General features: G+C 61.4%; 1 protein-coding gene across 7 annotated transcripts; it reads right to left on the reverse strand.

Moving 5' to 3' along the window:
* Window positions 1–27,021, reverse strand: HIP1R (huntingtin interacting protein 1 related). 7 transcript variants are annotated; one of them, XM_064578271.1, is made up of 32 exons: window positions 26,797–27,020; window positions 13,602–13,665; window positions 12,858–13,000; window positions 12,538–12,594; window positions 11,297–11,377; window positions 10,821–10,897; window positions 10,519–10,580; window positions 8,695–8,835; window positions 7,707–7,764; window positions 7,533–7,608; window positions 7,223–7,363; window positions 7,051–7,112; window positions 6,903–6,975; window positions 6,635–6,818; window positions 6,461–6,549; window positions 6,251–6,367; window positions 6,062–6,163; window positions 5,610–5,804; window positions 4,742–4,889; window positions 4,505–4,591; window positions 4,105–4,212; window positions 3,817–3,953; window positions 3,456–3,566; window positions 3,069–3,127; window positions 2,823–2,853; window positions 2,681–2,743; window positions 2,239–2,339; window positions 2,003–2,118; window positions 1,782–1,905; window positions 1,644–1,705; window positions 1,347–1,553; window positions 1–1,135 (listed from the first exon to the last, which is right to left on the reverse strand). In XM_064578271.1, exons 1-32 carry the CDS (start codon window positions 26,887–26,889, stop codon window positions 1,131–1,133), a joined length of 3,174 nt encoding a protein of 1,057 aa, XP_064434341.1. In that variant the 5' UTR covers window positions 26,890–27,020; the 3' UTR covers window positions 1–1,130. The 7 variants fall into 7 exon arrangements, 5 of the variants coding, with proteins under 5 accessions (XP_064434341.1, XP_045743720.1, XP_064434342.1 ...); XM_045887764.2 differs by having other exon boundaries at window positions 2,013–2,118; window positions 26,797–27,019; XM_064578272.1 differs by lacking the exon at window positions 11,297–11,377 and having other exon boundaries at window positions 2,013–2,118.

Below are 27,021 nucleotides of genomic sequence, written 5' to 3' on the forward strand. Positions count from 1 at the left end.
AACAGTCCAAGTGCATTTTATTGCCAATCTGACTCTTCCAACAAGGTAATACTAAGGGCAAAGCAGAAGAGCTGGTCCTTTTACTCCTCTCCAGACCGGGATGGGACCGGACCATTGTGGGATGGGGAAGTTCACGGGGCCCAAGCTGCTTGTCCTTTCCTCCCCACGCCTCCCTGGCGTCGGGCTGGGGACTCCAGGAACACAGGTTCTTGCAAATCCTCCAAATGGGGCCAGGCAGGCCAAGGGGGGAGTGGGGCTGCCGGGTGGCCCCCTCCCTGGGGGGGGCACAAGGTGCCCTGGGCCTGGCGGAGGGCAGGGTGGGGTGGAGAGGGGGTGGGCGATGGGAAACATGCGCAACAGGGCCTCCAGGGCAGAAACAGTGAGCAGGGGCAGGAAAACCAGGAAACAGGAGGGTCGCCCCAGATGGGAGCAGAGAGAGACTCTGGGAAGGACAGCAGGCCAGCACCTGTGCCCACCAGCTGGGGGCTCTGGCCGCTGCCCCCAGACTCAGGGCACATCCTCTGTGCTCCCCTCACCGAGGCCTCAGAGGGAGGCCCAAGGAGCCTGGGCAGTACCCCGGCCCGCTCTAGAGCGGTCTGCTTTGCCTGAGACCAGCCCGGGCCCGTCTCCATGGAATCCGTGCCCCAAGAAGGCTACAACTAGGTGACATCTTGCCTATGACCCTGGCAGCCAGCAAGGACTGGTTTTTCAGACCTTGAGTTCAAAAGGCAGGGAGGTCCTGCCCAAACACCCTCTCCAGGGGCCCTGCTTCCCAGGGTGAATCCAAACTCATGAAGGAAAGCTCTAACTCAGATTACAAAAGTTCCATATATTTCCTGAAGGCCTGTGGGTCAGGCCTGCTACGTTCTGGCTGCTCTCACCAGTGCCCGTTGCAGATAGACTCATGTCCAGGAGAACCGCCCCGATCCCTGATCCTTTGGGTTCAGCCAGAGCTGGGGGCCTCGGGGACACCGACCCTGGCCGTGGGGCTGGGGGCTGCACCCCTTGGAGGCTCCTGAGCCAAGTCGGGGCAGCCACACAAGGCCCAGGCCTGCTCACTAGCCTCCCCAGCAGACGCTCCAGGAGCCTAGTAGTTGACGAGTTGAGCTGAGTAGACGCCATCCTTTTTGTCAAGCTGCAGGAGGCAAAGGGGAGGGGCTCAGGGGACGTGGCCAGGCCCCCAGACACCCTACTTGGCTCCCTGCATCCTTCCCTGGAGCCAGCCTCCCCACCGTCCTCCCCCTGTTGCTGCCAGTCAGAGGTTCCCGACTTTCCCAAGGCCCTATGCCCTGCCCACTGGGGTGCAGGGACAGGACCCCTCTGGCCCCAGCACTGACGCCTGGCACCTGGTGGTCCTGCCGGGGGGCCACACTGGGCTTCTGGGCCAGAGGTGGCTTCTTGGAGGCCCCGCTGCGGGCGGCAGCGCGTGGTCGGCCAAGATCCTCCACACCGGGCGTCCCCATGGCCCCAGCCAGCATGTAGTGTTGCCTCCGCAGCATCCCCAGCCGCACGCGCTCGGCCTCCAGCGTCTTCTCCAGCTCCAGGACGCGGACCTGCAGCCCCGCATGCCACTCAGGATGGCCCCGTGACCTGGGCCGCCCACCCGCCCAGAGCTCGGCCCTCGAAGAGGAGCTGGTGCTCACCTGGGTCTCCATCTCCTCCTTCTTCAGCTTGATGAGGGACAGGCCCGAGAAGTCCATGGTGTCTGTGGCCAGAGCAGGGGGGCGGTGAGCGTCCGTGTGCCTGCCCCCACCCCAGGGGCTAGCAGGGCCCACACTCACCTCGTTCTTCGATCTGCTCCTGGCCGGACTGGGTGGAGGCCACCACGTTGGCGGCCATCTCGTTGACGCTGCGGGAGCACTCCTGGAGCCGGCTCAGGTGGGGGCTGCGCTTGTCCGCCTTCACCTGGGGCAGCGCGGGGCGGGTCAGGCTCAGCTCCCGCCGCACGGGGCCCATCGGCCACGGCCCAGAGCGGAGGCTGCGGCGAGAGGCCGCCACGCACCGAGCCTCACCTTGGAGGCCGCCACGAGCTGGGCCGTGCTGGCTGCGATCTCGTGGGAGCAGACGATGAGCTCCTCGTACTTGCCCGTGTGCAGCACCACCCTGTCCGCCGACTCCCTGCGCACAGAGCCGGGCAGGGCCTGGGTCTCCGACCCCGTGGACCCCGGGCCACCCCACGCTCCCTCCCCAGGCCCCGAGCACCACACGCCCTGCTGCCCCCCACCTGGGGCGACATACACCAGCTGCGTGGCTCCCCAGCCCACGGCCTTGGAGGCGGAGATGAGGCCTTCAGTCCACCTAGAGTTCTTGGCATAAAACTCCTGCTGCGTGGCTGCCCCCTAGTGGCAACAGGAAGGCAGGGCGGGGGGACCAGTCAGTGATGTCACAGGTGGGGTCCCTCTGCCTTCACCTCCGCCACGAGGGGACATCCAGGGGCTGGGGGGATGCAGGTGTGAATCCTGGGCACGTTCTGCGCATTCTGGGGGGGGGGGCTCATCACTGCACAGGGCAGGTAGCTCTTGCCCAGAGAGGCCCTGAGATCCACCAAAGCCAAGGGGGTTGTGGTCTGGGATGAAGAGGGCTGGGAGGTCACACGCCTCTCAGGAGCCCGGCCCTCGCTGGCCCGGCGGTGTGGCCCAGCCTGGGACGCCCGGTCAGACCAGTGGGTGGCCCCACTCACCCTGCCGCTCTCCACGATTTCCTTCTGTAGGCTGGTGGATGTTGTCACCAAGAGCCGGATGGCCTGCCAAGACCAGAACACAGGTCACTCTTGGGCTGTCCTTCCCAGGTGCATGGTCCAGCCTAGGGTCCCAGCCACTCACCTTCATCAGATCTGTGCAGGAATTGAGGATCCTGAGGGGAGCAGATGGTGGGGGAGAGAGAAGAATCTTCAATGTGGCCCCAGGGAATCTGCCCTCTGGTGAACGACTACTACTGGGCCTGGGGTGCTCAGTGGGGGGTGCCGGGAGGGGGTGCCTACTTGTTTCCAGGCCCTGCTGGAGAGCTAAGCAGGCAGGACAGCACACCCTGGACTCTGGGGCACTAGGGGGGCCATGAGCGGGGCTCACCTTTCATTCACCTCCAGCTTCACCCCAGAGCTGGCATGGCGGGCCTTGTTCATCATGTCCTACACCAGTGACAAAGCTGTGAGCAGGCTGGGAGGAGAGCAGTGTGGGAGGAAGGGGGGTGCAGAGCTGGACCAGCCCCCCCCCCCAAAAAAAAACAGCCACTGAGCCAGGGAGGAGAGGGGAAGAGGCTGGGGGGGGGGGGGCAGGGTGCGGCCAAGGCAGAAAAACCAGGGCCACCTCCCCACCCTCCCAGCTGTGAGCTGCAGAGGCCGCCTACCCCCTGTGCAGGAGCGAGGGGTGCAGAGGTGGGCGGAGCCTGCATTCAGCCCAGCTCAGCCCCCAGGGCTCCTGCAGGACCTAAAAGAGCCCCTGCACCCCACGCGTCACCTCGATCCTCCGCACAGCATCTTCGATGGCTGCAGATGTGGCCGCCATCTCCTTGTCCACCATGGCCCCAAGCTCCTCCTGATGCACATCCAGGCTCTTGGGCTTCAGCTCCTGGGGCAGAGGGCATGGGGGAGATGGGCGGACTCCCCCCGGGAGTCTGGGAGAGGCTGGGGCAGCAGCACTTGGGGGGGGGGGGGCGCCGTCCCCGCCCTGTGTCCTCCAGCTGCTGGCTCTGCACACGAGCCCCCATTCAGCCCAAGCTAAAGGGAGGTGCAGGGAAATTGAGGACCCGAGCCTCAGCCCGGTGTCATCACCCCTCCAGACCCCAGCCCACGCTCCGTGCCATGGCTGCGTCCCTCACCTGGCCCAGCTGCAGGATGCCCTGCAGGGGGGTCCGCACCAGGCTGGGCTGGGCCTGGGGCAGAGTCTGCTGTTCTTGCAGCTGCCCCATGAGCTCCAGAGCGCGAGCCCCACACTCCCTGCAGCTGTCGACCAGGCCTGGGGGGAGAGGTCCGTCAGGGGGCTGGCACTGGGGAGCCCTGGAAGCGGCCCCACCGTGAGTCTGGCGCCAGGACCCGTGTGCAGGCCCCGACCTTCCGGGGGGTCCACTGTGGGCGCCGTGGGTGAGTCAAACCTGGGGCCCACTTACGGTCCGCGGGGTCGGTAGGGGCCAGATGGGAGGTGGCACCGCCGTTGACAATGGTGTCTGCAGCCAGGTAGGAGAACTGGGTCAGGGCTGCCACCAGCGCGGAGGCGTCTGTAGGAAGGAGCAACAGAACCTTAAAACCACTGCCGCAGAGCAAGGACCGGGGCCTACAGCGGGCTGCTCGAGTCTTCTGACCCAAAGCCCAGTGAGCACCAGAGCCCCCGTTTATGGATGACAAGAGGCAGGCTCGCAACGGCCAAGGATCAAGCGGCTGGACGGCAGCCACGTCTGAGTGACCCCAGGCCCACAGAGTGGGCAGGACTGGGCTCCTGGTGGGTGTGGTGGGGGGCACGGCCTCCCCAGTGGCAGGGGGCAGCCATGGCCAGCCTGCCGCCACACTTACCTGACCTGGAGACCAGGTACTGGGCATGGCCCTTCTCCAGGGCGCTCACGGCGTCCAGGGCGGCCTGGGCCCTGCTCACCAGGTAGTCTGCAAGCAGGGGAGAAGTGGTGAGGGGCGGAGCCTGCCTGGGACCCCATCGCCCTGCCGCGGGGTCTCTCAGGGTGGGCTGAGCACCCTACCAGGCGAGGAGGAAAGGAAAGGCCCAGACAACCCGAGTGCCCGCGCTGCGGCCCCCACCTGGGGAGCTGGTGCAGCGCAGGTGCAGGGGGTCGTCGAGCTTGGCCACGGCGTCCTGCAGGATGCGCTCGGCCTCGGCGGCCGTGCCCCGCAGCACCTCGAACTGCTGGTCCAGGAGCCTCCGCCGGAGCTCCTGTTCCTGAGACTCCTGGTGCGAGAGGGGAGAGGCAGCTTAGAGGCCCTGCCCCAGGGTGGGCGCCCCCTGGGACCCGCACCGCGGACAGAGGACTGAGGGGGGCCGCCGCTCCGCCCCAGGGCTGGGGCCGCTCCTCCGGGGAGCGGGGCGGGCGGCTCAGCGACAGACACCCCAGTTAAAGAGTAGGCAAAGGATCGGAACAAACCTTTCTCCCAAGATACACAAAAGGCAACAAGCACACAAGATATTCAATATCGTTAACCCTTAGGGAAATGCAAGGCAAAACCACCCGCCTCACACCCGCTGCGGGGGGGTGGGGGGGGCAAAAATAAAAAACCGCAGAGAGCAGCACGCCCGGTCAGGGATGCAGGGATGCCGGGAAAGGGAAACCCGCACACCGTTCCTGGCGGCATCACCAACAGCCAGAAAGTAAAAACAAGCCCAATACGCATGGACGGACGGACGGACTGGCTGCGGTCTGTCCCCGTGGTGGGATATTACTGCGCCCCGACGCACGGACGCGTGTGTCCGTGTGCGTGTCTGGAATGGGTCATTCTAGAGACAGAGCGGGGGGAGCAGCCCGGGGGCCGCGGCTGTTGCAGGCGGGTGGGGACTAACGGCTCAGGGGGTGCAGAGTTTCCTTTCGGAGCGGGAGTATGGGCCGGACGCACAACCGTGTGGACACCGGCCCGCGCCCGCAGTGCCCCCTGAGGGGTCCCGGCCCGGCGTCACCTTGCCGGCTAGCTGCCCCCGCAGCTCGGCCCTCTCCTGGGAGCTGCGCTGCCGCTCGCAGCTCAGCGCCGCCTCCTTCTCGCGCACGAGGCCCTGGGCCGCCAGCAGGTCCGCGTCCCGCCGCTGCACCGCGCTGCTCAGCGCCGCCTTCTCCGCACTCAGCGTGTCCAGCCTCGAGCTCAGCTCCGACCCGCTCTGCGAAGCCCCGGCCCGTGAGCGGGGCTCCCCCCACCCCGGTCCCCACCCACATGCGCGGACAACGCCCGAGGGCCCCGTTCTCCTCCTCGCTCCCCCCGTGCGTGGAGAACGTCCTGCGTCCCCCCGGGCGTGGGTCGGAGCTGCACCCCCCCCCCACTGCCAAGGGCCCCTCGGAGCCAAGCCACGGGGGGAAGGAGGGCCCTAACCCCGTCCCGCTGGCTCCCGCGAGGCGGCCCCGCCAACAGCCGCCGTACCTGCTCGGTGCGGGTCAGCGCCTCCTGCGCGCGCGCCAGCTCTCCGGCCTTGGCCTCCAGCTCCTTCCTGAGCTTCTCCAGCAGGTCACTCTGCTCCTCCAGCTGCGACAGGGCAGCGTGTCACGGGGGACGGGGGATGGGGGCCGGGGAGGGCGCAGGGGGCGGGGCCTGGGCGTGCACGGGACGCACCTTCACCTCCGCCTCCCGTTTCACTTGCTCCATCTGGAAGACCAGCTGCTCCTTCACCCGCGCCACCTCCTCCTGGCTCTGCTGCGTCACCGTCAGCTGCTTGGCCGTGTCCGCGTTCTGCGCGGGCAGGGGACAGACAGACGCCCGCTCCAGCACCGCGGGGGCCGCACGCAGCGCTGCCCGTGACCAGCCCGGCCCGCGCCCCCCTACCTTCCGGAGCAGCTCGGCGTGTGTGCCGATGAGCTCGCTGTGCTTCTCCTTGAGCTTGTGGTAGCGCGCCTCGACGGCGCTGGCCTTCTCTGCAGGGGACAGGAGACGCGGTGGTCCCCGGCGCCGCCCCCGCCCCCCCCCCGCCTCCGCCCCCGCCCGGCGCCGCTCCCGCACTCTCAGCCTCCTCGCGCAGGCCCTGGTTGCGCTCGCCTTCCCGCTGGGCGGCCTGCAGCTGGGCCAGCTCGTGCCGGAGCTGCTCGTTGTCCACCAGCGCCTTCTGCTTCTGCTTGCGCTGCTCCTCCAGCTCTGCCTCCAGCGCATTCACCTGGCCCTTCAGCTGCGACACGTAGCGCTGGGCCTGCGCAGCAGAGGGACGGCGTCGTGGGGCGCTGCCCGCCCGGGGGGAAGGGGGTGCGCCACACAGCCGGGCCCGCGCCCTCACCTCCAGCCTGATCTTCTCCAGCTCCGCGCGGAGCGTCTCCACCTCTCTCTTCAGGGTCTCGATCTGCACGTCCCTGGGGACAGACGGCCTTCAAGTTCCCTGCTGACCACAGCTTGGCCCCCACGGCGGGCAGCGCCCGGGCCCTCACCTATCATCCTTCAAGGAGCCATTGGGGGGTCCAAACGTCTGCTCGAAGAGGTCAGCCACCACCTGCCACACAGACACAGTGACCCACTGCCACCCCCACCCCCGGGGCCTCCAGGCCAGGGGCAGAGGGACGCCCAGTCGCCCTACACCTGATGGGAAGAGGGGGACCTCACCGCTGGCTCCCCAGCCGGGGGCCCCGTGCTGATCTCGATGAGATTCTCCGGCTCCTCATCCTCAGGGGCCTCCTCGGGGATCACCACCACCGGCTTGATGTGTTCAGCCAGTGCCGAGGCCCGCAAGAAGTTGGGAGGTCCCTGGGGTCGGGGTGGGGGGGGGGGCGGTGAGCAATGTGCGGGAGCTGCTCCTGGAGGAAGCCCCCCTCAGTCATCCCCCGAGCCCAGTGGGGCCCCCCCGCCAGGTACCCGGGGTCCTCCGAGCGCCCAGAGAGGGAACAAGGCTGCAGCCCAGGGGGACGATGGGTACCTCGGGCAGCCGGGGGATCTGGATGAGCCGCTTGAAGTAGAGCATGTCCGAGGCTCTGCGGAAGAAGTTTCTGAGGCTGCGGGAGCAGAGGACGGGAGGTCACGGGGGAGCCAGGCCCAGCCAGGCAGCCCCGGCTCACGAGGCCCCAGAGCCTCCTCCCTGACCGGGCCGTACCTGTGAAACTGCTCGTGGAACCGGTCCCTGTGGCCTTGCAGGGTGTCAGCTGGAAGACCTGAGGGAAGGACGTTTGATGGGACGTCCTCTCTGACCCCTGCTCCCGTGCCCACCCTGTTCTGCCACCTTCTAGAAACCGTCAAAGAGGAGAATGAGGGGAGTGAGGGGAGGCCCCAGTGGGGGTTCAGCTCTCAATTTTGAGACGGAATGGGCGCGTGACTTGACCATGGCAAACCTAACCTGGGTTTGCCCGCAGGTGCGCTGCGAAGTCGCTTCTGGACTCGAGCCCGGGTGGAGAGCATTCCAACAGCTCCCAACCCCCTCGGCCAGGGGTTCCCAGAGTGGGATGTGGGGACCAAGACCTCCACAGAGGGCCCACCAGGGCCAATCCCCTTGTGAACACGAAGGGGAGGAGGGGGACACGGGCTCTGTAGGACCTGCTGCGCCAGCCCGAAGGGCATGTAAGGCGCCCCGGCGGCTGAACGCAGACACCCACTGCCCCCTCCGAGGCCGGGCTTTTGGGGGAAGCACCAACACGGAAACCTACGCCCCTCTCCTCGCTAAATCTTCGTGCTGGAAAACAGCAGTTTTCCGTCACAACTACGCTGTTATGTCCATGGGTAATGAATGTGTTACTGCTACATTTAATAGTAAGTATTGGGGCGCCTGGGTGGCTGTCGTTAGGCGTCCGCCTTCAGCTCAGGTCATGATCCCAGGGTCCTGGGATCGAGCCCCGCATCGGGCTCCCCGCTCCGAGGGAAGCCTGCTTCTCCCTCTCCCACTCCCCCTGCTTGTGTTCCCTCTCTCGCTGTGTCTGTCAAATAAAATCTTTAAAAGAAAAAATTAGTTAAGTATTTCTAACACGTCTCGGTTTTCACTTGTGGTGCGGCAGACATCTAGTGACAGAAGCCCCCCGAACACAGCCCTCTGTGGTTCTGGCTGAACCCTGGGGGGCAGGGGGCTCTGGCGGGGGACCCGGGGGGCTTACAGGCGTGCAGCTTGAACATGAGCTTCACGGAATAGTGGTAGAGGTGGCTGCAGTCCTGGATGACCTGGATGAGGGGCGCCAGGCGGCACTGGCCCGAGGACATCTGGGACACAGCAATGGCTGTGTTGAGCTGCCGGAAAACTGCCAACAAAGGTGCAGGGAGGAGCGTGCGCGTGGGGAGCCGCGCAGCCTCGGGGACACACATGGTGGGAATGGTGGCGGAGTGCGGGCCCCACACCGTCACCTCGGGGCATCGTGAAAACCACCCCGGGTCCTTGGACCCCAACACGCTCTCCAATGCTAGGATAGGAGCCCTGGTGCTGTGGCTGCCCCAGACGGAGCCCCAGAGCACCCCCCGCCCCAAACTAGGGCCACAGCAGGGTCGGGCAAATAGAACACAGCTCGGCATGGCCAGCATTTCCCCGACAGCGTCCACACAGCGCGCCCGAGCCCAGGGGATCGGGGGACGGGGGGGGGCTCAGACGGTCCTGTACCCATGGGCCTCAAGCTCACCCTAAAGCTCAGGGAAAGGGGGAGGCTCAAGGCTGTGCGGCCAAGTGCCTCATCGTACGGCCGTGGAGAGAGGGGTCAGCCACATGGCAGCCAGCTCAGGACTCCGTTCTGCAAACCCCAAGTGACCCCAAAACCTCACTTGCACCCGGGGTCAACCTCCCCTGTCCCGGACAGTCAAGCCTTTCATCACATCGGCTGAGCGGGAGGGAAAGGGACAAACACGAGGCTGCCCCCACTGCGATTAGCCTCTTCGTCAGGGCAGAGGGCAGACCACACACGACACAGAGGCCAGGACACTGTTCCAGGACGCCGGGCCCCAAGCCCTGGGGTCCTATGCTCACCTGGCCTAGGGCAGCAGGGATGGGGCGGGGCTGAGGAGGAAGAACCAGCGAAGGACAGTCCTTCACCTTTCTAAACCTTAACGTGTCACATCAAGTACGTGTTCCCGTAAAAACTGAAACACACATAAAATGCTATTTCGGGTTTTATACAAGGCAAAGCCATCCCTTTCTCCACTGAGGGGCACTGGGGACGGTTTCCGGTTAAAACAGCATGGCGGGGAACACCTTGGCACCCTCTCCCCAGGGAGACGCCGGCCTGTGGACATTAGGGCGCCCCTTCTTGCTGCTTCATCAAGACGTCCGTGTCCCCAGGGGCAGGTGCCTGCCTCGGGGTTTTCTCTACCTTCCGTCGTGGGGACGGCCGTGAGAGGCACGGCCCACCTCTGCCGCTCACCGGCTGGCAGCCACGCTCCCCAGCGGGACCTGGGCTCCCCTGGGTGCAGCTCTGAGTCCAGACCCCGCTCTAAGTTCCGATTTTCCCTTAAAAAGGCGTTTGCTACTCATTCTCCTACAAAGAGCCTTGAGTCACCCAACAAGCCGTCCTGAAGCGGCCGCCCAGAACAATCACCTCTGTAGCCCCCCGAGATTTCCTGTCCAGCAGTGGCCAGGTCCCTGGGCCGGGAAGTCCGACATGACTCACAGGCCTTTTAACGGCAGGAAACAGGCAAGATGACCCAAACCAGCTCTCTCCTGGGTGGGCTCTGCAGATGCCCCAGGGGTGCCCGGCTCAGGAACCTGAGGCGACACTGGGCCGTGGACATACCCCCGGGGCCTGACAGCTGCAGGGGCAGTGACCACCTCTCCCCATGTCCTGGGGACTCCTGGGGGCCCCATTACCCACTCCTGGCGGGAGGGGGTGTGGACACCCCGGGGTGCAGTTAACTGGTGGGGCTAACTGGTCATCTGGCTGTGGGCCCTAAGGGATCACACTGGACTCGGGCAGGCCGGGCCCCCTCCTCGGTTGGCTTACCTGATTCAGAAAGCCTCAGCTCACAGTCCATGTAGTCAAACATCTCCACAGTGAGCTGGAAACTATGAAGGGGAAGATGGGGGGCTGAGCGGAGGGGCGGGGGACTTGCCCCATGAGACCCCCCCCCAGGTGGGAAGAGGGAGGAGCTCATCCACACACCTCTGCAGAGGGCAGCCATCCTTCAGCCCAAGATGCCCGATTCCAAATAAACCCCAGGCCTTTGATTCAGCCTCAGCTCCCTCAGGAACTGGACCCCTAGCCCCAGCCACCCACCAATGAGCACCCACATGCGTGGGACTCACATGTTGTTGACGTCGGTCCCAGCGGTCTTCTCTAGCACCTCGTCTGTCACCTCCAGGCCCGCGGGAAACTGGGGGTGCTACAATGAGGACACCCCAACTCAGCTGAGGCCCATGCTGGCCCCAGCCCAGAGCTGGTTCTGGCTTCCGAGGACAGGAGACAAAGCTGAAGAAGTCCCCATCTGCCCTGGGTACTGGCTGAGGGGGGCTGCGGGTGACCAGGGAGACCAGGAAGGGAAGAGGGGATGTCCAGCCAGGGCAGGAGACTGCCCAGAGCCAAGGGCAAGGCGGAGACCACCTCCAGCATTGGCGGGGAATGCCCCAAGGTGCGCAGGCTCTCAAAGTGCCCTGGGCACCCCATGTTTCCCCTCAGGTCAAGATTGGGACATGGGGGACCCCACTGCCCTGCTTCCCAGGACATCTCAGAGATGAAAGCCCAGGGCCCCTCCCTCCAGCCCCACAACTACCGAGGAAGCTACCTTGAGGTGGAAGGAGATTTTGGTCAGCAAGAGTTTGGTGTAAACGTTCACCAGCTGCCCGTAGCGGTCATGCAAATGTCCCTGCGGAGGGAGCCCAGGGTGAGGGCCTGCCGCCCCCGGAATGCACCCAAAACCCTACAGGGCCTGGCCACGCTCTGGGGCAAGAGAGCACGTGGAGGCGGGAAGGTGCAGGTGGCCAGCTGAGTGTCCTTCCTTCCCCTGCCACACGGACGGACGGACGGACGGACGTGCATGCACGAATACCGCTCGGCCTGCCGAAGGACCTCCGCCAACCCTCCTCTTGGTCTCCAGCTCTTTGTTTAATTTTTAAAAATCTTACTCCTAGTCCTTCTTGCCAAAGAAACTCTTGTTGAGAAGAGGGCTCTCTGTCCAGGGCAGCAGGCCAGCTCTGAGCTGGGACAATTCATTAAAATGCTGCTGGCAGCCAGGGAGGCACATTCTGCCGGGGGCATGTACACATCCTCCCAGCTGCCTCCCGGTCACCTCCCCACACCGTGGCCCCTGCGGTCACACCAGCTGGGCCGTGTGCAAACGGCAGCACGGGCACCGTTTTCTTTACCTCGAGGGACATGGTGGGACACGGCCCTTCGTGCCCCGCCCGGGCCTCCCTCTGGTCAGTCCGCCCAGTCCGCCCAGCCCACAAGGCCCCAGCAGTACTCCCAGAGGACAAATGCGGCCTGAGGGCCTCCCCCCAACGCCCCAGTTCCCTGAGGGTCTTGCAGTGGATCTTAGCATGCAAGCTCTTGGGACTTTCAAACTTCACTGTGGAGAAGAATCTTCTGGGGAGTTCTTTGAACCCAGTTTCCAATCCTGAGATTCTAAAGCAGCCAGTCTTTGGCGGGGGGGCACGGAGTCTGCACCTCACACGGGCTGTAACCGCCAGTCACACACCCAGACTCGGGCGTTGCCACGGTTCCCAACCCCTGGGGACTGCAGGGCTGGTGGGGGTCTGGAGCTGGAGGGCCCACTACTTACGTGAAGCTCCCCGAGGCCTTAAAAGCAAGGCCGACATTTCCCTCTTGGTGCTCATCTGCCCCCTCTGCCCCCCGGGAGCACCGTAACTTCTGCTCCAAGGGAAAGGAGGGAAAAGCCCACCTGCGGGGGCACCCATTCGCTCGGCCCCGCGTGCGGGGGGACGGAACCCCAAGCAGGACCGAGGCGGGACTTTCTGGACGGCGCCTGGGCAAGGTGCTTGGCCCGTGCTCGCTCCCCGCACCTACCCACAGATCCCCGATCTCCCGAATGTTGCTCCGATGGCGTTGGCAGTCATGCAGCACCTGCAGCACGAGGTAGACGAGGAGGAGGATGAAGCCAGCCCTGCCCGGGCAGGGCCCCAACACAGGCACGCCCCCCCGCCCCCTCCCGCCCCCATGCTAGCTGGCCTGCCAAGGGCGGGGAGGGACAGGCAGAAGTGGGGACCATCTCTCATTTTGAAGGGACCCTGCTCTGCCTCCCTGGGGTGCCGGCCTGCTCAGGCAGCAGCGGACGGAGGGCCCAGGAGGCCTGCCCCGCCCAGTACCAGCGGACAGCGGCTACTCACATTTGGGTGTCCGTCTCGGAGCACCTTGTGCAGGACGTGGCAGAACTTCCAGCTGAGGATGGAGCTACTGGGAAGTGGCAGACCAATGGCGTAGGACCAGAAGGTGAAGGCGCCCTTCTCATGGTGAGTGCCCAGAATGATGCCTACCAGGGTCAAGGTCAAGTGCAGGAGGCAGAGACTCAAGTGTGGGGAAGGCTGGGGGGGCTCAGCGAGTGCAGCTCAGAGATGCAAGGGGAAGGCTGGGGGGCTCGGTGAGTACAGCTCAGGGATGCAGGGGGAAGGCTGGGGGGCTCGGCGAGTGCAGCTCAGGGATGCAGCGGGAAGGCTGGCCCCTCACCCAAGGCCACCCAGCACCTTCTCCCAACATCCCTCTCCCTCCATGTCTGCCAGAGTTCGCCAAAAGCTATGGTTTTCTGCCAAGGTCAAGAAAATGAGCAAGGTCAAGCCTCAGGAATTTAACCAGGCCCAACAGCCTGAGATGATAAATGGTGTTCCCCAGATGGGATCTAGAATCTGAAAGGAGCAGAGCAAGGACGCCTCCTTAGGCCTCTGTCTCCATAAGGGCAGACTTGACAAAGCTCTGGTGGCCGGCCACCTGCAGCGCCCCCTGCCCTCCAATTCACTTCCCACCAAGTCCATGGTCAGAGACCATGCAAGGCAGACCCACGTCCTCCTCACACTCTCTCCCCCGCTCCCCGCCCCCACCCAGAGGGACAAGGGCCACCTGGAGGCAAGGAAGGATACGCCGGGCATGCTTCTCCTTCACGGGGGCCTCCTGGGTGTTGATGGCTTTGCTGATGCTGATGGCCTGGGAGGGAAAAGAGGAGGCAGAGTTCAGAGACCCACCAGGCAGACTTCCCCAGAAGGCACACAGGACAGATTCTTCCTGCCAGTCAAAGGCAGGTGTAAAGATACAGAGGAAACAGCTATTTTCGCAACCTTAGCGAACCAGAGCAATGAAGATTTTTTTTTAATTTATTTATTTGAGAGAGAGCATGAGCAGGGGGAAGGTGCAGAGGGACAGGGAGAAGCAGGCTCCCCGCCAAGCAGGGAGCCCGACATGGGACTCAATCCCAGGACCCTGGGATCATGACCTGAGCCAAAGGCAGACGCTTAACCAACTGAGTCACCCAGGTGCCCCTGAAGACTTTTCTTTCACTTGATATGTGCAGCCCAAACTGAGCCAATAGCTGATGCCAAAAAGCCACTGGGAGCCTTCAGGGGGCTGGGAAGGAAGGACAGAAGCTGGCTGGTGGCTGCAAGAGGCCACCTCTGGTGGGACACCTGCATGTGTTTAGCTCATCCCGGGAGGTGAGTCCCCCACCCTGGCCCCAGTGTAGCCTCCATCCCGTCTCTCCTGAGCCCTCATGACACTCCATGAAGACATGTGTCACCCCATGGAGAACCAGGACATACCCAGGCCTGTCTGCCAAGCAGGCCACCTCCCTCCTGGGTGAGGACTCAATGCCCACCCTCCCTGAAGCAGAGGGTGATGGTGGCCCGACTGGGGGTGGCGGGAAGCCGGGGGGGGGGGTCCACCTACCATACTCACTGCTGCCACCTGGGCCCTGAGCAAGCAGCCAACTCATTGGTGGCAGAGGTCCTCACCCACCTCCGCCTGCCAGGATCTGGTCTCTTCCCCTCAGCTCAATGCTCTGCAGTCCCCGCCTTCCTGGATGGGGCTGCCCCCTCACCAAAGGTCCCCAGCCCTTACTGCCACCTCTGGCCCTACTCACCCAGGAACGAGCTGGCCCTGGGCTAACATGAGGATGAGTTTTATTTCTCCACCTGTGGGCAAGCAGACAAGCCTCGGTGCACCTGCCTGGTGCGGAGCTGGGACATCAGCGTGTGTGGATGGAGGGGAGCTGTCCATGCCGCTGGTGGGAGGGACGGGCAGGTCCCGGCCAATGCAGACACGACCCCAGCCCAGTCGATACTCCCGTCTCCCACGGGTCCTTCACTGGGGCCCACGCCAGCTTGCCCCCCACCCCAGGCTGTGCTAGGGCCTGTAATGGGTGGAGCAAGGGCTGGGGGTACCATGCACTCCTACCCTGCAGCCCAGAACCTGAGCCTGCAGATCAGTGCCTGGTCAACAGGACACACTTGTACAGTGGCCTGACTCGGGCAAGAATAGGAAGGGGACAGGGCAGAGGGAGCCCCAAGGGGCAGCCCTGGTGCTTGCTTTCCTCTTAGCGTGAAGGCCATTGTGCCCTCCGCCTCCGGCATCTATTCACGGTAACTGCCCAGCCTGGCGAGGAGGCGATTTCACTCACGAACGGTCTACTATGAATGGACTTTGGGGTTACTTGGCAAGGCTGGGAGACTTCCACTGTCAATTAAAAAAAAAGCAACCCCACGGGAGTGAAGGCAGTCCTCTCTGGGCAGACATGCAGCTTCAGAACGCCCCCCCCACAGCCCACAGCGGCCTCACCGTGGGGATATAGGAGTGCTGGGGGCTGCAGCAGACCCCACAGCGGGCCCTGCGGGGGCCACTCTCCTGGCGTCACATCCCACAGTCCAGAGAGAAACCCAGACAGGCTCTGGCTTCTCTTATTCCCAAAGCCTCAGCGAGCCAGACCCGGGAGGCTCCCTCAGCCAACTGTTTGCCGACCCTCTGCCAGCACAGCCTCCCTGAGGCCTCAGCGCCCGCCTCTGTTCAAGAAGCATCACTGAGCAGCCGCGGGGAGAGCGGCCGAGCCCAGACCCTACTTGTCCCCGCCCCATGTAATAACCACGCCCCGCCTGGGCAGAGCTCCGTCCACAACAGTGGTGGGGACAGTGACGATCGCCAACTGCCATTTCCTGGGTGGTTACCCCGTGCCAGGCACAGGCAACACGCCCCCAGCCACAGCCCTAGAAAGTGGCCACGAGCCCGCTTTCCGGATGAGAAAACCGAGGTACAGAGAGGTTAGGTATCCTGTCCGTGCAGCTCCTAAGGGCCAAGTCCGGTCCAGCAGACTCTGCTGCCGTCAGCGCCCCAGGCACCTCCCCCCTCTGCAGGCACAGAGCTAGGAGGGGGCAGGCAGAGGGGGCCATGCCTCCCCCTCTGAGCTGCCCGCTCACACGCCAGGTGTGTCCTGTCTCTGGGGCTGTGTAACTCCATCCCCCAGCTGCCCTGACACCTGAGCCGGCTCTTCTGACTGCCACTTGGCCCAGCCTGATCCGGAAGATTCTGGGCAAGAGCAGGGCCCAAGCTACACGTGCAGAACAGGCCCAGGAGGCGGCTGCGGCTGCAGAGATGCGACCGGCAGGCAGAGTCCTGCGGCGAGTCCCGCAGCGGACCCCAGCGAGGGGCTTCGGTACTAACTGCTCGGCCTCCGGGAGGGGGATCTGCCGCTGCACAGAACAGAGACACGCCCTAAAGGAATGGGGGGCTAGGGCCCAGCAAGGGAGGGGAGTGGTGGGGAAGGCACCTTTTCCTCTGAGCAGGGAGCGGTGCAAGCAACCAGGGTTGAGCTGAAGGTGGGCGCCTGGGGGAGGCTGTCCCCCCACCCCCACCTTCCCTGCAGGTCACTAAGCATGGCCTCTACTTCATCACTGGTCCAAAGGTAGACGGAGCACCTGCTCACTGCTGGACACCGGACCCTTCCCCACCACCCCTTCTGGGTCTCTGCTTCCCGGTCCCCTTCCTGCTGCCACCCTAGTGCAGTCCCCCCTGATGAACACTTCTCCGTGGACTCGGCGATGGCCAGTGAGAGGTGGTGACTTGGGTCCACGGCAGGGTCTGTGCATCAGGCTCCCCACCCCCCCAACCCCCCACCCCCAGCTGCCTGCTCCCTGTGCTGGCTGCAGGAACAGGGTCCCTCCCGGGGCGGGAACACGGCCCCGTTGTGTGCAGGACAGCAGATGTGCGGGTCGGGAAGCCTCATAAGGAGGCACAGTGCTCACACAGAGGGAGTCTGTGCACACTTCACAGGGCCTTGCTTTTCCTACCAGGCACAGCAGCCAAGCCTCGTCCCAGGAGGGGATGTCAGGCCCCGGGGACGCCCTAGCCCGTCCTGAGTGAGCTGCAGGGGTGGGGAGAGCGTCGGGGTTCTGCTCCGTGGTGCTGGAATGAACCTACGCTGGGTGACTATGCAGAGCTCGGCATCTAGAGTTTAGCCTCGAGGCAGCTCCGATGATGAGCAACACGGATTCCGTCCACATAGCACGGTGCCCTCAGAATAGGTCGACAGGTGGCTCGGCGGGGAGGGGGCTGAAGGATAAGGGGCAGGCAGAGGGGGGCCCAGCACCATCACGAGGGTGATTTCCAGCCTGCTGGACTGAAAAAAGGCTTCTTTCGGCCCTGGGACAGCCCCCCAGGCCAGAACTACCCCAGCAGCTCTGACAACGGCCCATTGAATCCCTCACGGCTGGCAGGTCAGTCGCCATGGAGAGAAGCAGCTCTGAGTGGAATGGATTGAGGAGGGGCCTCAGTGTGTGGGTGGAAAACCCAGAGCTGAGAGAAGGTCCTGGGTGGGAGGAAGGACAGGTGGCGACCAGTCTGGGACTCGTCTGCTTATCGGACTCCCAGGGAAGAGGAGAGGCAGCTCCCACTGGACCTTCCAGGGGTTGGGAAGGGGGGCCAGGGGGCGGCTCCCCCCACTGCAGGACGGCAGGACAAGAATAATGGGGAGTGCCAGGGCAGCTGGGAGACCCCAGAAATGCCCAGGGGGACTTTGGTGGGAGCTGGACAGTCTGCAGAGACGGGTTTCCTAGACCGGCGAGTGTGAGACAGTCAACAGTCTCATGGGCTTTCAGGCCACTGCTGCCCCTTGTGTGTTGGGAAAAGCCACACCCCAGGCCCTGGGCAGCCACCTCGCCGGCCTCCGAGAGTCTGCACTTTGTTCCCCCCGGGGCCTGGGTGGGGAGCGGCCCGACCCTCTGGAGGGCAGAGGTGGGTACAGCACTGGGGCTGGCCAGGGCCCAAGGGATGGGAAGGCTCCGGCAGGCTCCAGCGACGCCATCGGACTCGGCGGCACCGGGAAGTTTCACGCCCCAACAATGGCAAACTAGGCTCCATAACCTGATCGTAAAAGGATTTTTATCAAGTTCAGCCATGGGCCAAGCAGCGTGCTGAGCACTTGACTAGCATTAGCTCATTGAATCTCTGGTCTCCCTAGGAGGAGGCAGATGAGGAAATCGAGGCTCACAGAAGGTAATCACTTGCCCAAGGTCATAATGATGAAATGCTGACCAAGTGCCTGCTCCCTGCCAGGCACTGGTCTAAGTGCTTTGCATATTGACTCAATCCTCCTCCGCCGACAAGGACAGGGAAGCTGCAGGACGGGCCCCAGGCTGCGCGGCTCTGGACACCGTCCTCTCAGCCGCCACTGGGTCCCGGAGGAGGGAGGCTGGGCCAAGGCAGCAGTGCATCAACAGACCTCCTTCTCTGCCCCGCCACGGGAACCCAGCGCCCCCGGGGCTGCTACCGCTCAGGGAGGACCCGGCCCGACTCCAAGTCGGGAAGCACATTGTGGATCAGGGATCTGTTCAGACCTCGGGTAATAACAGCATCGGGGCGGCCCGCGGCTCCCCATTCCCGCGACCAAGGGCATCCGACTCTGGGCTCGGACCTTCATCTCGCTTACCCTGGCTCCCTCCCAGGGCAGCTTCTGTCCTGCAGTCAGGACAAGCGAAGCCCGAGGGGACCATCCAAGGACCAGGCCGGACAGAGCCACCAACAGCACCCGTCCCCAGATGAGGGACTAGCAGGGACGCACACCAGGAGGCTTCCCAGCAGGTGCTGATGCAGGAAAGAGGAGACCCGTGAGGCAGCCAGGCCCAGGCTGGAGCCACAGCAGGTGGTACCCGAGAGTCTGGGTGCCTGGTGTAGACTCCAGAAGCAGAGCCTCGGGGTGCAGACCTAGTCAGCGAAGCCGGATGACTGAGCCTAGAAGCTGCAGTCAGTAGCTGCCCATGGCAATGCAGTCCCTGTCCCACTGGCTGTGGGCCTTCACAGAGGGCAAGGGGGGCCCTGGGAAGTTTGGGAAGAGCCACACAGGGAGGGCAGTGGGGGAGGCACGGGCATAAGGATAGAGCAAGAGTGTGGGCATCTCATGGAGCCACTGCTCCTTGGCCCAATGCTCACCAATTCCCGTTCACTGTTCTGGAAACCCACAGCCCTTGGCAAGGAGCTAAGTGGCTGGAGAGGATACAGCCCCAGCTGTCCTCTGGGAGACCAGATATTCAAAAAGTCCCCTCTGCCAGGAGCCCCTGCACCTGGGGACAAAGACAGGTCTTCTCACCTGTCCCATCAGTGATGCTACAGCTCCTCAGCCTGCAGACACTAGTCACCTCATCCCCGATCACTGGGGAGCCTTCGCTTCAGAAACTTCCCCTTTCCAGGCAAGGGTTTCCTCACGTGGGAAGCAGGAATGAAAAACCCCTGGGTCCTCTTGAATGCAAACATGCACGCAGCGTGTCCAAAACACCTCGCTTGGTTCCAGCCACACATTCCTCCCTTTTCTTCCTCATAGGGCAAGTCAGGTCCCACCTCCAGGCCCTGGCGCATCTCCCATGACCAAGCTCTGAACTGAAATGCTCCTTCCCGGAGGGTCTTCCCCAGCCACCCTCCTTGGAGGAGAGCATCCTCTGTTTACATCTCCCAGGATGTTTATGATCTGAAACCATCTTGTTTACCACTTATTCTCAGCTTCTACCTCTGACCCCCAAACAGATGTCCACGGTACAAGGGACCCTGTGAGTCTTCTGCTCCCTGCTGAATCTCCAATCCCCAAACCCGTGCCTGGCAGTCAATAAATCTTTATTGGATAAGTCAGAGTGAACACTTGAATGAACAAAAGCTCTTTCACATATATGTTCTAGTTAAATTCAAGGCAGTGAGTGTCTTTTTTTCCAGCTAATAATTTAGCCACTAGTTACGTAGTAAAAGCAGCTATAAAACATTTTCTATTCTGAAAGTCAATCCTGAAATGAATCAGACTTAAGCCTTCTTGTCCTGTTATCACACTTAATAGAGGCACTCAACGGGGACAAAAATGTCCTTCAAAGAGCCGAAGCACAGGGACTGGGCAGAGAGGTGGGTAATTCTGCTTTAGTGTTTCCAAAGTGATGTGTGAAGGACAGAGACACCTCATTCAAAAGCATTTGCCATCTCACAAGCACTGCTGAAAGCAAACACAGGATTTCTGTAGCTTAGGAGGCGCTGGGATGCGGTCACATGCAAAGCAGGGAGGTGCCCTGCAGCTTGGTGATTCGGCAGATGGGAAGTTGGTGGAGTAGTGCTGGTCCTACCCCGATCCCTCCCCATGCATATGCCCCAGTCCCAACTCAGTCTGGGCCCCGCCATCATGCTATTTATGCAAACTGGAGGGTCATGTCCACACCTACACCCCTCCAGCAGCCAGGCAGGAGAGCGCCAGGGAAGGATCCTCCCTCTCACCGGGATGCAGCTAACACGGAGCAGCCTGACCCAAGGCCACTTCTCCCCAGGGCTCTGTAGGGGACACTTGAAGAGGAAGATGACGCAGCTCAGAGTCCCGCCTCCACAAGCTGCTTCTGAACGGACAGGGAGCCAGCCCGGGTGGTTTTGTTCCTCGGGCCCTGGTGATATCACTCCACAGACCTGTCTGTCCCACAAGCCAGGGGGCTGAGTCACCCCCCCAGGCAGGCGGACTATTGCAGTTCGAGAACTGTGTTTATTTCAACAAGAGGGGAAAAAAAAAATCCTGCCTGGACTGAACTTCTCTCCACTGGCTCAGTCTTCCCTGCAGTGGGTGCTGGCGGGGGCTGGCGGGGGGCGCGGGGGGTCTCCTAGGCCTCGTCGGGGGGCCGTGTCCAAGAAGGGAGACCCGCTGGCCCCAAGGCATCCACGCAGTGAGTGTGTCCCCCGAGCCTTGTGCTCCAAGGGGCTAGGACATAAGAGGAGCCAACAAGACCCCGCCTGAGGATCTTGGGGTTCAGTGAGTAGGACTCCGGGGCTCAGAGGGGGAAGCAATGCAAGCCTTTCTCCCGTGTGCAGGCTTACAGCTGCCCACTTCTGCTGGACCGACTGCCACGTACAGAGACCCAGGGACACAGTGTCAATGTCATGAGAACTAGGGAAGTGGAGCAAGGCTTGGGCAGGGGGTAAGGGGTGGATGGCTTCACAAACGAGGTGATACCTGAGTCCACCTGGAAATCAAGTGAAGGGGAAGGGCGTGGCCAACAGCGCAGCCCGGCTGGCAAAGGCAGCCCTACTCTTCAGGCCCAGTGTCTCAGGTTAGCAGACTGGGTTTCCCTGAGCCTCAGCCAAACAGGCCTGGACTCCACAGAGTTTCCACTGCGAGCTGTGGGGAGGAGCAAACGAGCGCCCAGTTGGGTTTCATTCACAAATGGGCCCAGCCTGGGGCTGGCTGGGACGCTGGGGGGAGGGGAGGGGGGTGTAACCTGCTGGCTTCCCCCAACCTGGGTGGGGGCATCCCTGGAAGCAGGGGCATCCCTGGAAGCAGGGGCCTGCAGTCTCCAAGAAGGGGGAGTGCTTCCAGGGCAGGAAGGGGTTGTCCCCCACTTTCCTGCATCCCCCCGACCCGTGCTGCAGATCTGCTTCTCTTCCAAACAGCCAAACTAGGGACACAGGGACAGAATCCAACAGGGACACAATTTCGATTTCTTTCAGTCTAACCTGCTTTTCCGTACACAACGAACCACTAGCACCCTGTGTTTCCTCTGTACCAGGCGGCCCCGCAAATCCTCACAGCCCCTCGGTGACGTGCGCACGATCTGCAGAGGAGTCTGGCTCTGACCTGTGCTGCCAGAGCACCCCTGTCCCCCTTGCCCCTCTCGCATCTCCTTCATGCACACGGAAACTCCTGGAGAAGACAAGAGTGGTCTTTACCTTCCGGCGGCACAGCCCAGAGCACCAGACCAGCCATGCAATGAACGGTCCTCAGGAATGTGTCACGGGGGCAAATGCACACCGACAACGGGAAGGGAAGGACGAGCAGCCCCATCCCCACCCCAACCTGGACCGACAGGTCACCTGACACCCAGAGAGCAGAGGGAGAATCCGGGGGATTCTGGCTGCCTGGGCATCACCAAATGGAGGGCGTCCGGCGCCTTGGTGGGAAACGGCAGTGGCCACGGTGGAAAGGGCGCAGCTCACCACCCAGGACCCACCCCAGCTGACCTGGGCAAGGAAGCAGCTCACGGGCAGCTCTGGACGGGGGCAGCATCCTAGGGCGGCTGTGAGCCTGGTTTCTCCTTTGCAGGAAGGCTTGGCTCACCTCTGTTCTCCAACCGGTCTGTACCAGTGCCGGGCACCATGCCTGCACGCGGGGACCTCACAGCCCACCCCACTGCCATGGGGGGACCGGGGGGGTGAGCTCTGGCTGCCCACCACATGGTTTCGATCTCTTCCCAAACTCGGAGGCTAGGGGAAATTTTTTTGGTGAACATTTGTATGACGCCCAGAAAAGAGTTGGTGACTTGGGAGTGTTAGAACACCACAGCGTTTATAAGGAACAATGAAGACACAAAGGTGGGCGTGTGTAAGTCCGGTCAGAGGAGACCCCACAGAGGGGGTGATGGGCGCAGGTGGGACAGGAAGTAAGGGCAGAAGGACCAGCATGTCAAATACGGGAGTCGGAAGGAATACTGCATACTCAGGAACGGCTCTCAAACCCAAACTCAAGGTCCCAAACACATGTTTGTGCTGTGGGCTACCTTCAAGGAGACTCTAAAGAATTCTTGGCTAGGGGACTTAAACAACAAAACCAACCAACCAACGCCCGGGGCTTATCCAGGCCGAATCACTCCTCATCTCCAGCACCTTCACACTGACATTTGAAAGACACCCCCCGGTGGGGCTCCTGAGCACCTGAAGCATGTGAGCCCAAACAGATGCGCTTTGTCAAACACACAATAGATAGCGAAGAATAGGAAGAGAATGTAAAAGATCCCCTTCATAATTTTTACAGTGATTACATATTGAAATAGTTACATTTGGGATACACTGGGTTCAATAAAATACACGATTAAGATGAATTCCACCTGTTTACTTTGCCATGTGGCTACAAGGAAATCTAAAATTACACGTGAGACGTGTATTCCGTTTCTACTGGACAGTATTGCTCTAACATGAGCCAGCGCTGACAAGTCCTGAATGTCAAAAAAAAATGTTACTCTTTACAAGATTTCGATTCCCCGGAAGGGTGCTGAGGGGATGGGTCACTGACCTGGAAAACTGGACTTAGGAACTGTTTTCTACCTGCTATGCCCTTCTCACCCCTGCACGGTGTCCTCCCCAATGGAAAACCCCTAACACCTGGGTAGTCTCGCCTCTCCATTTAACGCGCCCACCCACTGGGCTTGGCTCACTGAACAGGGTGGCCCCTCTCCGTCCTGATCTGAAAAGAAGCTTGTGGGCTCGATTTCTAGATCTTGCAGAGGAAACCGAGCCAGAGAAGCACAAACACTCCTAGATAAGGAGAAAGCAAGTCTGACGTTTAGCATTTCCAAGACTCCTATCTGCTGAGTCCTCATCCATAATATGCCTCAAAGATGGATCTCCTCTCTAGTGGAAGTTCTGGAATAGTTCTCAAATGGTAAAGCTTTTGGGGGGGTGGGGAAGGAAGGGGGGGTGGCAGTTGGCTATCTGCAGAGCACCGGGCCGTGCGTTTTGCATCCTGTGAATACTAGCAGCCAACACACCCCAAACTGAGCGCCTTCAAACAACACACATTTTGATCGTCTTACAGTTCCAGAGGTCAGAAGTCCAGGACGGGTCTTCCGGAGCTAGTAACGAGGTGTGGGCGGTGGTGCCTTTCTTTCTAGAAGCTTCACAGACAACTCCATTCCTTGCCTTCTCCAACGCCTACTGGATGCCCACCTTCCTTGGCGAGGGGCCCCTCTTTCCACCTCAAAGCCAGCAACAACCAGTTCCTCCTTGCAGACCACCCCTCGGACCTCCTCCCCTCCGTCCCTCGCCCACATTTAAAGGCCCTGGTAATACACGGGCCCACCTGGCAAACCCAGGAGAATCAGCCCATTTTAAGGTCAGCTGATAGGCATTTTCTTACCAAGTACTACGATAAAGTCTTCCCAGGTTCCAGGAATTAGGATGTGGCCTTTTTTTTTTTAATAAAGATTTTATTTATTTGACAGAGAGAGAGAGAGCACAAGTAGGCAGAACAGCAGGGAGTGGGAGAGGAAGAAGCAAGCTCTCCACTGAGCAGGGAGCCCGATGTGGGGCTCGATCCCAGGACCCTGGGATCATGACCCGAGCCGAAGGCAGCCGCTTAACCGACTGAGCCACCCAGGTGCCCCAGGATGTGGCCATCTTTGAGGGCCAGCCTGTCACACAGTGTTTCTCTATACCTCAAAGCGGCCATAGGGACCAGGTGGAATTAATCTCTGTTTTTACAGGTGAGGAAACAGATTCAGGAGTTAAGCAACTTGCCCAGGGGCACAGACGCCAGCACTCAGGTCCACCTGCCTGTAAGTGCTTCCCATGATGCACCATCTTTTTGCACAGCATGGCCAGTTTCGGGTTCAAAATGCAGATATGCTGTATTCTACGGTATTCCGTATTCAGAATGTTACAACAACGAAAAGTCAATACTACTGTGTCATCGTCATTTTGAAAAGGGCTTTTATCACCAAAAAGGCTCAAGTTGTGGGGAAGAGTGGACCAACTTTCCAGACGCTCCCTCTGGGATTATACACACACCACGCAACAGTCACAAGGACTGGCTACACAAAGGAAGCGTGACTGGTCTCCCTGAACACTCCCGGCTCGGGTAGGGAATGGACCTTTGCAAAACGGGTGTGGCCTGCCAAGAAAGCTAATGTTGGAAGCATTTTTCCTGCTCCAGATCCAGGAGCCAAGGAGAAAGGCGAGGCTGGCGGATGCCAATGACAAGTTCTAAGCAAGCCAAAGTGCTCCCCCGCAACACAGGGCACCGGGGTCAACACGAAGACAGAAGCAGTGTATTCCGAAGGGAAGGTGGGTCCATGAATTGGACGTGCTATTTTCTGTCCACAAGGAGACCTGTAAGTAGCAACCTCAGCTCTCGGGCTCCTTTCCACCAATGGGGCCTCGCTGGCAGCTCACTAGATATTTCTGGAAGCGAGCTAATTAAATATTAAAGATGCACAAAATCTTTATCCTCCATCCCTCAATAAGTCACTCTGAAGACCAGCAAACCCAGACGCCGAACCCAAACTCCATCTATCCAGAAAAAAAAAAAGGGTCAGGGAAGGGTAAATCCTATGAGATTCACCCATTACAAAGTTATTCATTTTTTTTTTTTACAAAGTTATTCATTATTAAGTAACCCTCTCAGCCCCTAAGAAAAACCCAACTAGAAAAAACAAACCAAAAAACCTGCTTGTTTACAAAACCGACCACTAAAATGTATGGATCTAGATCAGAGATTCTTTTTTTCACATTAAAGAAGGTTGCCCTTGATTTATAATAACTTGAAGAGTAAGATTAGTCAAACTGGATTTCATCTCTGTGACAGACCTTTTTATACCTCCTCAAAAGCACAGGGGGAAAAAATCTTAAAAATCAGTGAATAAAGCTTCTGACAACACCCAGATTCCCTCTGCCAAATAAATTTTCCTCTCCACCCTTGCACAAACTCCTGCCACAATTAATTATGTATTAATGCCTTTAAATTAAATGCTACATTTGTTTTGATGATGGGCTATCCGGGCTGAAAATAGCCCAGATGAGGAGGATCACAAGGATAAATTAATAATTTTCAGGTGGGTTGGTTCCAGGCCTTGGCTTTCATAAAGCCTTGGTATCCCCAAATTTCATTATCGTTTTCACTGCTAACCGTAAGCACAAAGGTTAGACGGTCCCCTTGAGTTTTCCTTATTTCAAAATGAAAGCTGTCGTAGACGGTGGTGTGTAGATAACTCGATCTGAAAGCAACTGCGGAAGTCACTGCCATGGGCAGGGACAGGTGGGAAGGAACTTGGTACAGCAACCAGCCACAAATGTCACCACAGGGCTTCAGACAGGGGCAGGAGGGGTCCTTTCAGCTGCCTTTATTTGTAAAGCAAAACTGTTCTATTTCAGTCTTGGTTGACTTACTCTGGCAAATAAACAAGCGTGCTCTCTCCTCCCCCAGGCATAAGAACACCTCACTATTTGTAAAATAAAAAGGAACAGAGAACCAGAAGCCCAGCAGCGACAGCGTTCTGTGTTCTCAGCAGGAACACATGTACCAATGCACACCCGCGCCATTGCTGAATTTTGAAAATAACCTTTCCCAGGATAGGCGCGTGGGACGCGCAGGAAGGGAGCCCTAGGAAGTTTCCGTCTGCCAGGCGCCCGTATTTAATCAGGGGGTGTGAACCTATTTGTCTGTGGGCCAGCGCTCGGGCAAACAAGTCTGGCTACATACGCGAAACTTTTCGCCCGGCATATAATAAGATATTGTGCGGCCCTGGAAAACAGCTCAGGCGAAGAGGAAACTGGGAGTTTCCTCCAAGGAAACGCTCTGCTTCCCCGAGGTGGGAGCATTTTCACACGGCCTGGCAGAAGGTGGCAGGAGCCGGTCTGCCGGAGCCGGGGAGGGGCGGCACGGCCCGGGCAGAGAAACGCAGGCAGGCCCCGCCGGGAGGCGCACCTAGGCCCGGGCACACCTGACCCCACCGGGCCCACCGCCGCGTCCTCCCCCGCCCCGCAGCCGGCCGCCCCCCGGGCCCCCGGCCCCCTCCACCTGGGTCGCCCGCCACCTCGCTCCCAAGCCACTTGCCTGCCCCCGGGACCCCGCCACCTCAGTCCCCCGGCGGCCTCTCTCGGCCCCGTCGCCGGCGCGCGCTTCCGGTTCACCTGCGCGCGGGGCGGCTCGGGGGGGCGGAGGCCCCGGCGCAAGGTGGCCGGGGGCGGCCCGAGCCCGGGAGCGGCAGAGGCGCGCACCGGCCAGGCCCCGGGGGGCACGAGCTAGGGGGCCGGGGAGAGGGCGCCCCCCGCCCGCCCGCCCGAGGCCCCGCCGCTCGCCTGGGTCTTGTCGAACTGCTCGCGCTCGGCCTCCAGGCTGTGGCCCGGCCTGCGGCTCAGCACCCGCGCCGGCACGCTCTTGATGCTGTTCATCCTGCCGCCGCCGCCGCCGCCGCTCGCGCTCCCCGCCGGCCCCGCGCGACTGAGCGTCACGGACGCCCGCCCCAGCCTAGGCACGGCGAGGCCGCCGCAGGGCGCCCGGCCGCCCCGCCCCTGCTCGGTCCC

The sequence above is a fragment of the Mirounga angustirostris genome, unplaced genomic scaffold, assembly GCF_029215605.1.
Source record: "Mirounga angustirostris isolate CCGP_5_RB_7025 unplaced genomic scaffold, mMirAng1.0.hap1 SCAF_14, whole genome shotgun sequence".
NCBI classification, from domain to species: Eukaryota; Metazoa; Chordata; class Mammalia; order Carnivora; family Phocidae; genus Mirounga; species Mirounga angustirostris.